The sequence below is a fragment of the Myripristis murdjan genome, chromosome 20, assembly GCF_902150065.1.
Source record: "Myripristis murdjan chromosome 20, fMyrMur1.1, whole genome shotgun sequence".
In the NCBI taxonomy this organism is placed as follows: domain Eukaryota; kingdom Metazoa; phylum Chordata; class Actinopteri; order Holocentriformes; family Holocentridae; genus Myripristis; species Myripristis murdjan.
The window spans coordinates 23,581,750-23,594,026 of record NC_043999.1 but is presented as its reverse complement, the minus strand read 5'-3'; the positions used below and the strand labels follow the sequence as shown (position 1 = coordinate 23,594,026).

At 39.5% G+C, this 12,277-nt stretch overlaps 1 protein-coding gene across 1 annotated transcript in view; it reads left to right on the top strand.

The window, feature by feature from the left end:
* The window catches only part of col11a1a (collagen, type XI, alpha 1a), a 98,391-nt gene extending 97,684 nt beyond the window's left edge, over nucleotides 1-707 (top strand). Inside the window, exon 67 of the mRNA XM_030079751.1 lies at nucleotides 164-707. Within this exon, the coding sequence (XP_029935611.1) occupies nucleotides 164-310 (147 nt within the window). The 3' untranslated portion in view covers nucleotides 311-707. The remainder of the gene's footprint in view (nucleotides 1-163) is intronic.
* Nucleotides 708-12,277: the final 11,570 nt, after the last annotated feature.

Genomic DNA, 12,277 nt, shown 5'->3' with positions numbered 1-12,277 from the left:
GATTAGGAAGGTTTTGTGTTTGTCAGTTGGAAGGCTAAAATATACAACGCTAAGTTATTGCGGCTGAAATGACACAACCAGGTCACATTTTCCTTTTTATTTTTCTGGGATTAACTTTTTGTTTTCTCTCTCCCTGTCTGTGTGTTTGTGTCTCTGTTTGCAGACGAGGAAGGGCTACGGAAAGACTGTGATGGAGATTAATACTCCCAAAATCGATCAGGTTCCGATCATCGATGTCATGTTGACTGACTTTGGGGACCCCAACCAGAAGTTTGGGTTCGAAGTTGGGCCCGTCTGCTTCCTTGGCTAAATAAAAATGAAAAAAAAAAGAACTTGATGGGGTCAGCAAAGAAAGTCAAGTCAAGACATTTTGGGAACCACCAAACCCCATTTCTAGCCCCCCCCCACCCTTTTCTATGCCACATGCAAGTTTTGAATAAGAGATGGTGTAGCAAACATGTCTTGCCATGTATGTATGTGTAATCCAGGAAAATACTTGTTGCCCTTGTAGGGCTAGAACCACATGACTTAACCACGTTACGGAGCAAAGGTGAAGGACATTCGAAGGCGTGGCAGAGGAGGAGGGTGAATCGGAGGTTACCAAGAGGGGGACGGGCGAGGGACATACTCCTCTTCTCTGGATTCTCCAGGTGCTGTATGAAAACGACTACAATGGTGCTTGTTCAAAACACAAAAACGTATAAAGAGGTGCTAAGAGAGAAGGTGTATTTTGATAGTAATAAAAACTGTAATTATTATTTTGTACAATACTGTTATTTCTGAATCCACTTTCAAAACTTGCATGTGTATCAGAATTTGCTTCTGGCTCTTTGCATTTCAATGTCGGTTCCAAATATACAGTGTAAGTTAAAGACATCGAAAAAAACAAATAAATTTATAATTCTGGTGTGTTTTTTATTTTTTCAGTCAATACTGTGTACCTGTCATGAAGCAAATAAAGTGAGCATTCAAACAACTCCCTATTTCCAAATTAGACTGTATGCCCTTTGTATATATTGACAATCCAAAGCTCCAGGTTATTTGCTGTTTTGCCCTTGCACCCGTAGGTGAAGCAACTGGAAGTTATCACACCAGCACGTATACAGCAACATCTCCCACTAGTGTTGTGATCCTGTGCTAGTATTAAACAATCATGGCATTCATTCTTCTATTATTTAATTCTGTTTTTTGTTTTTGTTTTGTTTTCTGACAGTTTTTTTTTTTTGTTTTGTTTTTTTTGGTTGTATACCTCAAACTTTCTTGATAACCATTAAGATGCGAGGATGTTATGCCCTGTATATACCTTGGTTAAGCAATTAAGTTTATATATTTTGGGTGGGGAATTTTTTAAGAGAGAAATACGTTACCTGTTAGACATCCACTGTTCAAATCCTTCTGTGAATGCAATGAGAAGCCCTTTTAGGTGACCCATTTTTTTTTTTGTAACTAAAATGAGAAAATGTTTTAATGTGCTTTTTATGGTTCATTTAAATATTAAAACTGGATTCTAAACAAGAGTTAACTGAATGTCTCAATGGTTTGTGTATGGAGTAGATCACCTGTAAATGTCAATTGCTCCAAATCAAGGATATATTATTGGTCTAAGACTTTGATATACTGGGCTGGTGCAATTCCATCTCTCTTGAAACCAATAAAGTACCATCTTACAATGATTTTCTTTCATTCTGACTACATGAATAGAAAACAAAATGAAATGTCTCTTTTTGTTTGTGTCGGTATGCTGAAAAATTGTTATGCAAGAGCTCTGTTTGACGGTTATGTCAGTGTGCTCTTGAAAAGGATTAGCAGAGAACTTTTGTACAATCTTCCAGCAAACCAAGGATGCACAGCGTACTCCTCTACCCACACACACACACACACACACACAACATTGACACTGGAGCTGAATTTCTACTAGTTGACACATCGGAACTGTTTTTGGCCATCTAAACAGGAAGAATTTGATTAGTCCCTCTTCAGACAGCCCTGAGAGTGTCAGATCAGTGTCATAAAGGGGTTAACTAATTACATTTTCTCTTTCTGCATAGATGCACTTATGTTTTATTCCAAAAGCAGGAAACCTGGAGACTTAGACACAATCAAGGTGGTAAAGGATAGAAACCAGGCTGTGTTACAAACCTTTATGCCACACCATGTCAGATGACATGCGAGTCAATTCCTTTGTTGTATCATGCATTTCCTCTGCCAATCCTGAATTGCATTTTGGTCACAGGTGCTGCAATGCTGACCGTCATGGGAATGATGGAAAAGAAATATGAGCATGGCTTTAGAATGTGGAGATATTGACATTTTTCGCTTTGGCTGGGGAGGTGCAAACAGTGATTGGATCTAAGAGCAGGAGTGGAGGTGTGTGTGTGTGTGTGTGTGTGTGTGTGTGTGTTAGAGTAGGGGTTTGGGGGGGTTGCTGTGTAAGCGATTTTAAAAACTGAACACATTCCTGATTACCTGCAAAAAATATATATAATCAGTGTTACAACCCAATGATTTACTCCCTAGCCACAAAGAGATACAGAGATACAAAGAAGTTGAACAAAGAGAGTTATTCCATTTTATTTCAACAGGGTTATAATTTGCCTCGCATATTTGAATAATCACTGCTTCCAGTTGTGCTGCACGATGTCTGTGTCTATAATCTGGCATTCAAAGTCCATTTTTGTAGCTGTTCAGTAGCATTTTATGGTGATTCTATTTATTGCATGAATGGATGCTTTGTAGTGATGCTGCTGTTTCTGTTTTTAAAAAGTTTTCAAAGGTCAGTGTAATTCTTGCCACATCCAAATTATCTGCAAGGATTGTGCTAACATGGGATATCTGCTTATTTTGAGGACATTTTTTGAATTCTAATGATTTTTGACAGCAGGTAACTTTGCTTTCTTGTCAAATTCTCATATGAATGCAGGGTTTCACTGTAGTAACAGCAGTTCTACCAGGGTTCCTAGGAATATTCCGGGAATATGATTTTGATTATTTCCAGGTTTTGATAGGTATGGGAAAAGGGGAGAGAATATAAGGAAAAATATACTATTGCTTTTATTTACAGCCACATGAATATGTTTTGTTTTTCATATTAAAGCGCGCAAATCAGCGATGCCACTTGCTGCACCATCCCGTCCAAGGCCACAAGATAGGGAAATGCAACTTTTCTCAGAAATGGTTTGCCCATCCAAAATATAAAAACAGTTGGTGAAGGACCCTAAAACAGGGAGAAAAAAAAGAGCACGGTGTGTGACATCATTTGACATCTAACATGGACATGGCAGCCATCACTGGTCATAGAGAAAGGAAAAAGCATGGTAATGTTGGAGAAAGCAGCATCAGCACTTGGCGTCTCATCATTTTTTTTTTCCTCAATCCACCAACGCGGTGTTCGTTAGTGATGAGGTATCATGACCTGTCTCAACCCCTTCAGTGCAGAGGACGACTTTAATTGGCCACCCGTGGCACTAAATGAAGTAAAAGTTGGAAATAGAACACATGCAGAATATAACATGTAACAGCTGGAGTATTAACATGCATGATAAACATGTCGCCATCTGTAGTCCGGGTATTATGCTGTTGTGTTGTTTCAAGCCCTGAAACATTTTTTTTTAGCAGTGACCAGCAACTCTACAGCTCACTCTGTGGGTGAGTGGGTCAGTCAGCCCACAAAAAGTTCTCCAAGTTTTAGTGGCCACAGTTTTCACAGCAGGAAGCTGAAATTTGGTGTTGCAAATAGAGCTCTATGTGTGTGTGAAGTAGGTACCTGTTGGGACCCTTGGGGACCTGATGGGTCGGGCTGGTTTTGGACAAAAATTAAGAAATTTTTGTTTGCGTCGGATTCAGTCACATCGGTGTTATTTTAGTGGAAAATGATGGACCTGCTGCCTGCTCTTGGCAACTTCTCAACTTCCTAGATTTATGTGATGACACTGAAGGCAACATGTAGGTTATTTCAGGCAGTAAATGTAACCAAGTGATGGAGAACAAGAAAAATCTCGAGCTCAGGTCGGGTTCGGACACAAAAAATAGAATGCCTGTTGAGCTCAATTCAATTTTTTTTCAATTTCATTTTATTTAAAAGGGACAGTGTACAGTTCAAACATAAATGTTGCCATTTGATGCACTGTACCAGATTATAGCTTCAAGCTAATTTGCACCTGTACGTCAGGCTCGGTTACGTCAGGCTCGGTTACCACACACACATCTTGGTTCGGGTTCGGACAAAAATATGTGGCCTGATCCACACAGTGTGAGGATGTGCGTTTGTGTTCATGCCAATTGGCTAAAAGGGGGTGTGGCAATAGGAGTGGCTTATCAGAAAAAGGTGCAAAGCTTCCAAACGGATTCACAGACTTGCACAAGATTTTGTGGTTGGTTGTGAGTCAAAGGCCAGCTGATTTTCTGTTCATGCCAATTGGCAAAAAAGGGCTGTGGCGGTGGGAGTGGCCTATAACAAAGACACACAATATCTAAATGGATTCACATGAGCATGTCCAAACTGTGTAGAAAGACACACACACACAGTTTTATTGGTCACGAGGTGAAGTGTTTTTGACTATGTGCATGTGTGTGAATGCATGCACGTGCATGGTCGCAGATATTGCAAATTCATGTGTGTTCAAATGTGTTTTCCAAAGTTTCTTCAAAGTATTGCAAAGTTTCTCCAAAGTACTGGTTACTGATACCCTGATGACAGTTTTTGTTTTTTTTTTTCTCCAGAGACTTTGACTGATCACAACACACCAATTGCTGTGATCAGATCACTGAATTCCTATTACTGGAACCCCGCAGGGCCACTTCTCTCCTTGAAAGTCGGAGAAATCAAGCAGACCTAATTAACGCTCACTGCTTCTGCCACTCCTCGAAACAAACGTTGGCAATGTCCTGTGTCACTTCAAAGCAATGACAGACTGCTAACCCTTTTATTTCCCCCCCAAAGAGCACAAAAGAAATCCACATAATATTAACTGACAAGTCTGTCCAGAAGCAACAAAGAATTACACGTTGCATTTTCTCCTTTTATCTTGCTTTCTTTCTTTTTTATTCTTTTTTGGAGAGGGGTTCTTTGTAGAGAAACAACCAAAGAGCATACTCACCTGGAACCATGAGCATGAGTGGGGAAAAGAAGAAAGAAAAAAGAATGAAAAATCAGGAAAAGCTCTCAAGGCTTTGAGAAGAGAACTCAGCTCCATCTATACTAATGCCATATTCATACTGCTTTTGAATCTTTAACAAAGATATATGGTGTGTGTCTCAAAAAATTACATGAATTCCTAATTATTGTGCAGAAAATTAGCCCACTTAGATCGAACTAATCACAGGGACAAGCCAATTACAAAACAATGGGATGTAATGCAGTGCACAACAAAGTGAAACCAAATGAAACAAAGCACATGGGACAAAACGGCATATTGGAAAAACAAAGGGAAAAACTAACAAAGGTAGTATTAAGTAACATTGAACCAAATGATTTATTTAACCAAAATGAAACTGAAGTCTGCTTTTCTCTTAAATTTCAAAGCTAGAAAAAAAATTTCATATTTTATGACAATTATGCATATTCTGCATCACTGACGCTACATCACACTAATAACAAGTCAAATATCCAAAGCCAAGATGCCACTGTTTTATATGGCTGCAGCATTACATCACATCCCATAGAAAATCTCAAAATATCTTTTGCTTCATTTTATACACATTTCCCTGGAATTCAGCAGGACATATTTGACATATGGAAACCTCGGGGTCGCCAGTAGAATTAAAAATAATGTTCTGTGGGTGTGAACAAAGCTCGGCCGTGCAGCAATGACAAAGCCACCGGTGGGTGAACCAGAAATGAGGAGGTTGCAGTGTCAAGTGACAAAACCCAGATACAATTTCTAATGTGCCCATTACTTTATTTTATTCCCTGCATTCAAAACCCGACACTGTCACTGTCCCATGCCGTCTAGTCATTGTTTCCAGAGTTCACAGAGGTGTGTGTCGACCTCAACCAGCTCTGTTATATCGACTGTAACCAAAGGCTGATTCTGTTTTTTTTTTTTTTTTTTTGGTGGAAGTGTGTGTACATAATTACATGGACATCACTCCCAGATACCATTTTGTTTCTTCAAAAATACACCCAGTTGCCCTGACATCGAAGCAGACCCGCGGAGAGAAAACACATTTACAGCTTGCCAAATTGTACCTCGCCGTCCTCTGAAAAAGGGAATGTGAAAACATTACGCAGCACCCCGGGGATCACACAATGACCTTATAGTCGCAGCAGGGCTCGAGTATAACTGAGATACTCCGCAGAGACAAGAGAGCACAATTCTTCCATTTGGACTTACAGTGAACCTTATGGAACAGTCTAACTCACCTTAGAAAACCCACAGCAAAGTTTGGATTCGATTCAGCTCCAGCAGTTTTTTTTTTTTTTTTTTTTTTGTGTGTGTGTGTGTGTGTGTGTTGATAGAACATTATTACATTAGAAAGAGAATCAAAGTCATTGATAGCCTACAAAAAATACATTGAATGTGTTTTGGTGACATCGGCGCAGACATATCGACAGCACAGGGTTTGCTTACGGCACATACACGACACAAGGACACACTAGAATACATACTGGACATACTTTTTACTAATTAGATCCATGCAGCATCAAGCACAGTTTCCCTCTCGTGCCTGGAATAGGTGCATACATTCACCCCTCTCCATGCGTGACTGATAACACCCATTTAATGGCTGGTAACATGCGTTGGTCAGGTGTTCAGGTCCTGTCCAGACTTACCAGATTTCCAGCTTCAACTATTTAACACAGTTAAACTCCTGCAACAACCACTTTCCCACTGATAAAACACTGTGTTTTGGCCTTTAAAACTTTATTAGCTCACCGCCACATCTTACTCAAGTGGACGCATGCCTAACCTAACCTTGGTGAACTAATTACTTATTTTTCTCTCATTCAAGATTTTCTTTTGCACAGCCAGCAGCCAGTGGCAGGGACTTGGAGGGGCTGATGGAGGCAAGGGGTTGATTATATTGTCCACAGTACTGATGAAAAATCTATGAAACATTTGAGAAACAAAAGCTATAGATCTTTGTCTGGTACCTGTACACACTGTTCAACAGATCTATTGGCTAGAGTTATATATATATATATATATATATATATATATATATATATATATATATAATGTATATACATATATGTAATTTGTGATATTGGGCTATATAAATAAAATTGACTTGGCTTGAGAGTCATGTCATTTTGGTGGTACAATAGGTCACTAATTCACTTCATTCCATTGCAGTAATTATTTTAAGCAATATTTCACCTTTAGTTCTACAATAACTATAACAGAAGTGCCAATGTCAAAGAAATTGATTGTTACAAATAATTAGTATCATCAACTGGTTGTTGAAAACGTACACTTCTGTCATATGCTAACATCAACAAAGGACTAAGCAGAATACTGTTATTTGTATTTCTGTATTATAGAGTCATGTTTTCAATAGATAGTTTTTAATTGGTGACAGAGAATGAAAAAGCCTGAAAAGCAGCAACAAATACAAACTGGGGGTCAAAACAGTGAAAGCTAATGGCTTCCAGAGTACTTTCAACTGAACTTGTCTCTTTCTTTCTCTTTTTTCCGAGGGACTGTAACTGGTCACATCTTACCAATTTTAATGATCAGATCCCTGCAATCCTATTAGCGCAGCCCTGCATGGCTCCTTTTCTCCTTGAAAAAACAAGAAATCAAGCACACCTAATTAATGTGACTGACAAGACTGTCCTGCGTCACATCAGGACAGTGTTTGGGAAAATTAAAGTTTCTGTATTATTCAGGCGTTATTATTTTGTTTTCCAATATATTATGGCTAAGGATAGGATGAGCATTCTTGATTGTGTTCCGCAAATAAATGTAGCTCACAATACTGGACCCTGATTGGGTAATTAAACAAGCTCTGTTTCATATGAAGTAAATCTGCTGAGTGGAGGCTCTTCAGGGCCACTGACTGAACTCTGGTCCGGTTTGAGGAATTCTGGTATTTGTTATTGTGCTCCCACGAGGAGGGAGGGCCTAGAAACTGTTACGTGTCCCAGTTCAGGGGATGCTTCCTTTGACGGTCAAATTTCAACACCATGTACGTCATAATCACCCCACAAGGCTGTCCTGATCTGAAGTGTCCTCTGACTGCAGTCCAGATATGCAGCCTTCCTTTAGCAAACTTTGGAGGACACAACAACTGGATCCTATTTTGGAAAACTACAGTGGCCGCAGGGTCATGGAAAGTTGAAACTATATACAAATGAAGCCTTTCCTGTTTCTCTACACTGTCTCTATCAAATAAAGCAGAAAGGCCAAAAATGAATGTTTTAATTAAAAAAAAAAAAAAAACATACAAATGTAATACAAATATAAGCACAGGATGGTATTTATAATGTAGAATAGCCCTTTTTGCTAGGTTTGAAAATAATATTGGAACTTGACTTCATGTTTTCATTTCATGGTGCAGAAACCCACTGGAGCCCCCTAGTGGTGACAACTAAATGCACGTGCACTGGCAATCTATAAAACAAACTAAAACAAAATTAGATTTAAACAATGTCTGCATTAGACAACTTGTATGAGAACCCTTTAAAGTCCTATGGTAGAGTGCCTTTAAAATGTTTAATCCCTGTGAGAAGCTGCTTTCAATGCCAGTGATACTGCAGGACATTTCTGCAAAATAAAACATCCACCACCACAGATTCTCTGGCAGTTCCTCTGGATTCCTTGAGTACGTCCATCCCTGTACCAAATTTCACACTGTCCATATATGTCTCAAAGATTGATTCCTCCTCACTTTGCTGCAGACCATCAAGGGAACATCTATGCATGACAGATGGGTTATCACCAGATGCACATTTTGTTTTTACTATTCCTGTATGCCTCCGCAACCCAAAGCAGAACATTAAACATGCAGGGGGAAAGCTTGGTCAGCACAAACAGCAACTCAGGGACAATAATTTCAAGGTTTGATTCTGGCTCTCAACTCCAGTCCTCAGAAAAGAACTTGGGAGATCTGTCAGGTTCAATACAGTGAATGAGCGGGACACAGAGGGGAAGGAGTTTGTTTTTTTGCCTCCAACCATTTTAACACCTTCACATCCATGGTCAGAGTACTTTAAAAGAGCCTAAGCTAATGGTGTGAATCTAATGCACTACAGTGAATGGTAAGAGCACAGAGGGGGTATTTTGACCATGTTTCTACCAAGACACAAAAACATCGGCAACTACAAGGGCAGCATTCACTCCTCTATATCTGGATGCTATTCACTGTGTGGCAAAATAATCAGTGCACACAAAATTGTTATATATTATTGTGAAAATGTAACTGTAGCTATAAGTCTTCATGACTTTGCTGAAATTTCAATCTCCCACAATTCCCCTCTTGCAACTAGAATTACCACCTCGTTACAGTTACAGTCTGTCCATACTCATAATGTTCGTAGTAAAGAGTTTGAGGGAATTTAATAAAAGGTATTAATAGTATTTTTGGGTGAAATGGAGGTAATCGGGATACTGACATGCAGTGAATACAGAGGACTGGTAGAAAGCTTTGTCACATGGTGCGACGATAATCACCTGAACCTCAGTATCAACAAAACCCGTGAGCTTGTGGTGGACAACCAGAGGAACAGGAGGCTCCCTGTCCTGGTTAGGGTTAGGGTTAGGGTTAGGTCATCCAGGGAGAGGAAGTGAAGTGAAAAGTGAGTTATGGCACTGAATATTGGCCAGAAACATGTTTTTGCAGAACATTATGATCTCACAGTGAAGTTGACCTTTGGGATATAAAATGCCAATAATGTGCTTCTTTGAGCAGCTGTCATTGACTTCTTACCTGTGGGGTATTGATTTTTTTACACAGATTACTGTGAAATTGCAGCAGTATTTATAGCATAATGATCATTTTAGAATTACAAGAATACAGCTGCATTTAACAATAAATCACACTCTTGTGCGTGCAGTGCATCTATGAATGTAAATAATATGTTGGATAGTAGCACAGCAGGGTGTTATGTTTCCTGGTGGTTTTGGCATACTTTCAGGTCCAGGATCATTTATAGTACTTTGAATTAGTGTTTTAACTTCATGATCAGTCTGTGGTCCTTTGTGACTTTTAGTAGATTGCTCTGCTCCTTATAAAAGGTTATTAAAATGAACAAAGCACAAGCAAGAAGAAGAAAGTCATGGGAACACTCATTAGTTCAGTAATCGCACCCTAATGGGTAGTCATCGGTTTCATCTTTCCTGTTGCAGAACATCATCAAGTAGTGATGCTAATGTCAGTGTCTGCAAGGGTAATCATGTAATTAATAGTGAGTGACAGGTGAGAGGCATGCAGCAGTGTTGTGAATTCATTGTGCGAGTCAGAGTGGACTCCAGGCATCACTCATTTTTAGAAACACTGCAGCTGAACTGCCTTGACGAACACTTGGGACTGGTATTAATGATTCAAGGGACAAAAAGACACTCCCCTGGCAGCCCTGAACCAGCACCTAGTGTATAAGGTCCTGTTCGGTGTTTGTCTTTCAAAATCCTCCAGCGGACTTCAAGGGTACATTTAAAAGGGGAGATAAAGAAGCGGAGCAAGTGATCAGAGAGGCAAACGAAGTGATTCTGAACAAGCCCTAAGGCGCATGCCAAGGTTTCCCTCATCAGAAAACCTGAGAGACTGTCAACAGCAGCTCCACTGGGACCCATAACAAAGCTCCCCCCTTGCATTGCTTCAAAGACCCGCTCTTATTTGAATAAGTTCAATCGAGCCCCATTGCGCTTTCTCGCATTCGGTGCACGAGGTATCGTAGCTGTGCATTGCAATGAATCCTGGACAGGACAACAGGCTCTCTGACCTCCCTACTAATAAATTCTAGCACATCTCTAGAGAGATAGAGAGTTGGTGCAGTCTTTTAAATTGCAAGTAAGGGACAGGCGTGAAGATTGTGTTTACCAGCCAAGGACAAGAGAAGCAAAATTCACAGCGTTGGAAAGGACAGCACAGAGCACATCTTGGCAGCAACCATTAAAACATTTAACAGGTAGATTTGTCTGAAGACATTTCTTTATCTGCTTGGTTCAGAGCAGTTTTCAGTCAGATCAGAGGTACTGTGTTAGAGGAAGAGGAAGGTGCTCTGCACAGGTGAGTGATAGGCTGCTTTCATATTTAATCACTGATATTGGAATACGTATAAAGTAAAAGACAAATATGGCAAGAAAAAATGTCTGTAATAGTTGTATCTTCTTATATCCAAACTTTTAAGAGAACAATAAGACCTACCAAGATCAACTTCATAACAAAATGAATGTAGGTGCAATGCATGTGAAAAGCACATCAGTCTAGACAGTCATAAACTTGCAGCAGACCTCGCCTGTCTTTGTGTGAGTAGCCGCAACGTGATTCTGTGAATTATTAATTCTCTGGAAACTCTGTGTTTAGATGGTTGGGCAATTACCACTGTGTGTGTGTGTGTGTGTGTGTGTGTGCGTGTGTGTGTGTGTGTGCGAGCCTTTCTCAAATCCCCTGATGTTCCTTTTCCTTGCGGCTCACATAATGTTCTCTCTCGGCATTTTAAGTGAAGGTAAAAGCCTGCATTTGACTCTTAAATGCATAAGAACATTAAAAAATATATATCTGTGAAAATTAATCCACTGCTATTCTCTACCACAATTTTTTCTTCCAAAACATGACCTTTATTTGTTCATTTTACACTCATACATCTCACACTCCAGTAAGACCCATTTAAGGTTCACATTTCATTATTTCATTTACACTTTACAAACAATTTTGTATCCAGTTTTCCTCATGTTTTACACACAATTCTGGTTCTGCTTGCATCACGGGCTCACATATTTCTATGGTTCAAGGTTTGAAAAATACAAATAAACAATAAAACAACCTTCTAAAACTGTATTTAATTAGTCATTTATTCATGCCATTGCTGTTATACTATGCTCTTTCATTTGCTATAATAAATTTTTAAAGGTAGAACTAGAGTGGAGCTGCTTTTCAAAACAGTTTGTGTAATAACCTGCAATATTCTCGCACAAACAAAAGCCTGTCTTGCAAATGTCGATCACCAGTTGATGAAGAGCCTCTTCTTGGTCAGGAAAAATCCTCTGCACAGGAGGCTTAGGTTCATTTGGAATAACTACAGCAAGAAACATAAGGAGCCGCATTCTGATTGCCGCTATTCTCTCAGTGTGTTTATCGAGTGCCTACACAGACTAAAGCAGCTCTCTTTTTTTTT